The 3214-nt window shown below is 33.4% G+C and overlaps 1 protein-coding gene across 8 annotated transcripts in view; it reads left to right on the top strand.

The window, feature by feature from the left end:
- Positions 1-3214, top strand: part of LOC119593511 (uncharacterized aarF domain-containing protein kinase 5-like) — an 18355-nt gene that overhangs the window by 634 nt on the left and 14507 nt on the right. For all 8 annotated transcript variants that reach the window (XM_037942467.1, XM_037942464.1, XM_037942462.1 and 5 more), the window contains exons 2-7: positions 1136-1397; positions 1669-1810; positions 1901-1984; positions 2267-2401; positions 2613-2771; positions 3008-3139. In XM_037942467.1, the coding sequence (XP_037798395.1) occupies positions 1147-1397; positions 1669-1810; positions 1901-1984; positions 2267-2401; positions 2613-2771; positions 3008-3139 (903 nt within the window). In that variant the 5' untranslated portion in view covers positions 1136-1146. The remainder of the gene's footprint in view (positions 1-1135; positions 1398-1668; positions 1811-1900; positions 1985-2266; positions 2402-2612; positions 2772-3007; positions 3140-3214) is intronic.

Below are 3214 nucleotides of genomic sequence, written 5' to 3'. Positions count from 1 at the left end.
AAGCTTTTTCAACAATGCAACAGTTTTAGATATACAGCATTTTATCATACCAAATAATTTATATAAAAGTGAAGAACATGAAAACATTTACTACAGCAGTTGAAATATAGCATAATTTTGCTTTGAACTGTGACACTTTACTATTAGGGCTGAAGAAGCTTAGTAATTAATGTAAAAAGTGAAAAGAAGAATTAAAGTAAGTAATATATAACTCTTGGACATGATTTTCCTCATTATACCCCTCAATAAAATAATAAAGAAAAGCCGTAAAGAATTAGTTCAAGTTAACATGGTAAATCTGGAGCAAATATCCAAAATTTAAAGTGAAAGAGTAGTTATGCAAATACCATAGAATCAAAATAGCGGAATTCCTCTTATACAACTAACCATACTATTCCTAACACTTACCTTACTAAACCTTACCATATCATACTTTAGCTAAACCTTACACAACCAGAATCTAAAGCTTATAGTGACAAGTCAATACTATACTAAGTAATGTTAATTACATATTTAGTAGGATGTTGAGTACAAGGTAGGATGTCAGATTTACCTATGATAAAGAAATCAAAGGTGATCATAGTTTTAATGTCTTCTTATATCAAGTAGAAATTTAGTAGGATTTAAAAACTTTCATCTTATCTTTAGTTAATTTTGTTCTGTGCTATTTTTTTTCATTACATCAACATGGCATTGTAATTTCTGTAATAATGTCAGCTTTCATTTATTCACAAAGATTTGGTTAACAAATTGTGATGGATTTCCCATTAAATATTGGTATTGAGGTAGAGTATGTGATCTTGAAAATGAATTTGTTTCATTTAGTCTAAGAGAAAGAGAAAGATGTATTAATGTTTAACAAAGCATTTTGGTTTTGCAGATAATAAGTATTTACTGTAATATCAGGAACTCATGATTTTTGATGAACTTAAAGTATATTGTTTGAAGTAAGGAAATTTGAGGAGAAAAAAAGAATGTACAGATAGATGAAAAATCAGTTAATAAAAAAGATATAATTCCATTGATGCAGTCAAGGAAAAATCTTGTACATTTACACATTTTCCATACCACAATCATAAGTGCTGTATTGGAAGTTCAGTATTACCATGAATATTCCTTCTTTTATACCCAACAGATTTAGTCACAATGTATCGACGTGCAGCTTGCAATTTTGTACGCCCTCTTTGGTGTACAAGTCAGAATATTGTCAGAAGATGTGCAACAGAAGCCCCCGTTGTGGTAAAGAAGAAGCGGAGAGTTTTAGCCACAATAGGGAAGGTTCTTGGTGGTGTGGCTGTAGCAGTACCTTCAGCTGGGGGAGTGTACTATGCATACACTGATGATTTGACCAAGAGACAGATGAGGGTCACAGTCGAGGGAGTAGGAAGATTCTTCAGGTTGGTAGAGCTGCAGCATATTTTCCTTTTTTTTTTCACTATATTACCTTAGTGATTTAGTGATATCCTATAATATATTCATTTAATATCTTTCTTGTCAGGTGCAATTGGTTTACAGCATCAGTTATTATGCAGTTGCCTTCAGAGTGGACATTTTTTTATATATCAGTTGATCTTCAACTTTTTTTCAGTATAACTATTCATCATACACCATTTTACACGTTCTTCTAAATGAAGAACTATAATGATTTTAGAACTTTTAATTCAACAGGAGTTTGCGTATTGGTCTGATAATCTCTGTGGACTACAAATGGTCAACGTATGGCCTGGACGAGGACAGTGATCTTTATTCTTCAGCATTATCGGCAGCTCACCAGCGATCAGCTGAGCGAATTCTCGATGGTTGTCTCAAGGTAAGAATAGCAACACTGTATGGAATATGATAAATTAGGAGAGGTTGAAAAATCAATGGTATTGTTGCTATTTACTTGAATATTTTACAGAATGGTGGATTGTATGTCAAGCTGGGCCAGGGGTTAGTCTCCATGAATCACATACTGCCAAAGGAATACCTGGAAACATTAAAGGTGAGTTTGTAATTACTTCGTAGTGATGTTTGTGTAAAATTTATTTAGTAATAGAGGAAGGTTTGATGAGCAAATATGTTTTTATTAGTATAATATAAAATAAGCTGGTGTAACAGATAGTTTGTATTGGGATTATTTCTAGTTTTCCAGTATTGGTATTGACTATGTAATGGAATATATTATGTTCAACTATAAAGTGTAGCATGAGTAGTTTCTACCTTATCTGAAAAATTTAAATTAATGAAGAACTTTCTTATATCTTTCATCATTTGTATCCTTTAGGCTCTGCAAGATAGGTGTCTCAACCGTAGATGGGATGAAATTGGCACACTCTTCCAAGAAGACTTTGGATGTTCACATAAAGAAATATTTAGTGAGTTTGATGATGAGCCCATTGCAGCAGCCAGTTTAGCCCAGGTGAGAGATGGCTTGTCCTTGTGATCTTGTAAGTTATGCAGGCTTTGGTGTCAGTAATCCATGAATATTTTTGGTAATGAAAGAAATGAACTGATCTCATAATTTATGAAGTTTGGCACCTTTTTCTATAAAAAAAAAAAAAAAATCAGCAGTATTTCTCAAATAAGTGTAATCTTTATGTTTGTATAACTTTGCAAACTTTCTTTCCTAGGTATTCCGCGCCAAGACACACAGTGGAGAAGAAGTCGCAGTCAAAGTGCAATACATTGACCTTCAGGATCGGTTCTGGGGAGACATCACCACCATTGAGCTGCTCCTGGAGATCATACAAATAATGCATCCAAAATTTGCCTTGAAATGGGTTCTCAAGGTGATAGATTTTTGTATCTTCTGTGACTTTGGGAGAGCTTTTGTCATAACAAAGTATATTGTTTCAAGTATGACATGTTAGAGAACTATTTAGTGTAAAAATCATGATGTCATGAATAATGTGATACATTGATAAAATAGTGATATTATTTTCCCTCTCCCATATTTCATATTGATTTTATATTCCCTTGTAATGTTTAGAATTTGCTATTGTTACCTTTTTTTCCTTGTACCCAGGACCTGAAAGGTACCCTGGAGCAAGAGCTGGACTTCATTAACGAAGGGCACAATGGGGAGCGCTGTGCTAGAGAACTTTCAAAATTCAAGTATGTACATGTTCCAAAAGTCCACTGGGATTGCTGTAGTAAGGTAGGCACAAACATTGTACTTTTCATTCTTGTTGTATTGTTTATTGATGATTATGTATGCTCCCTTTTTCCAGTT

Source organism: Penaeus monodon, chromosome 32, assembly GCF_015228065.2.
Source record: "Penaeus monodon isolate SGIC_2016 chromosome 32, NSTDA_Pmon_1, whole genome shotgun sequence".
Lineage (NCBI taxonomy): Eukaryota > Metazoa > Arthropoda > Malacostraca > Decapoda > Penaeidae > Penaeus > Penaeus monodon.
The sequence above is the reverse complement of the archived record's forward strand: the minus strand, read 5'-3'. Positions and strand labels throughout refer to the sequence as shown.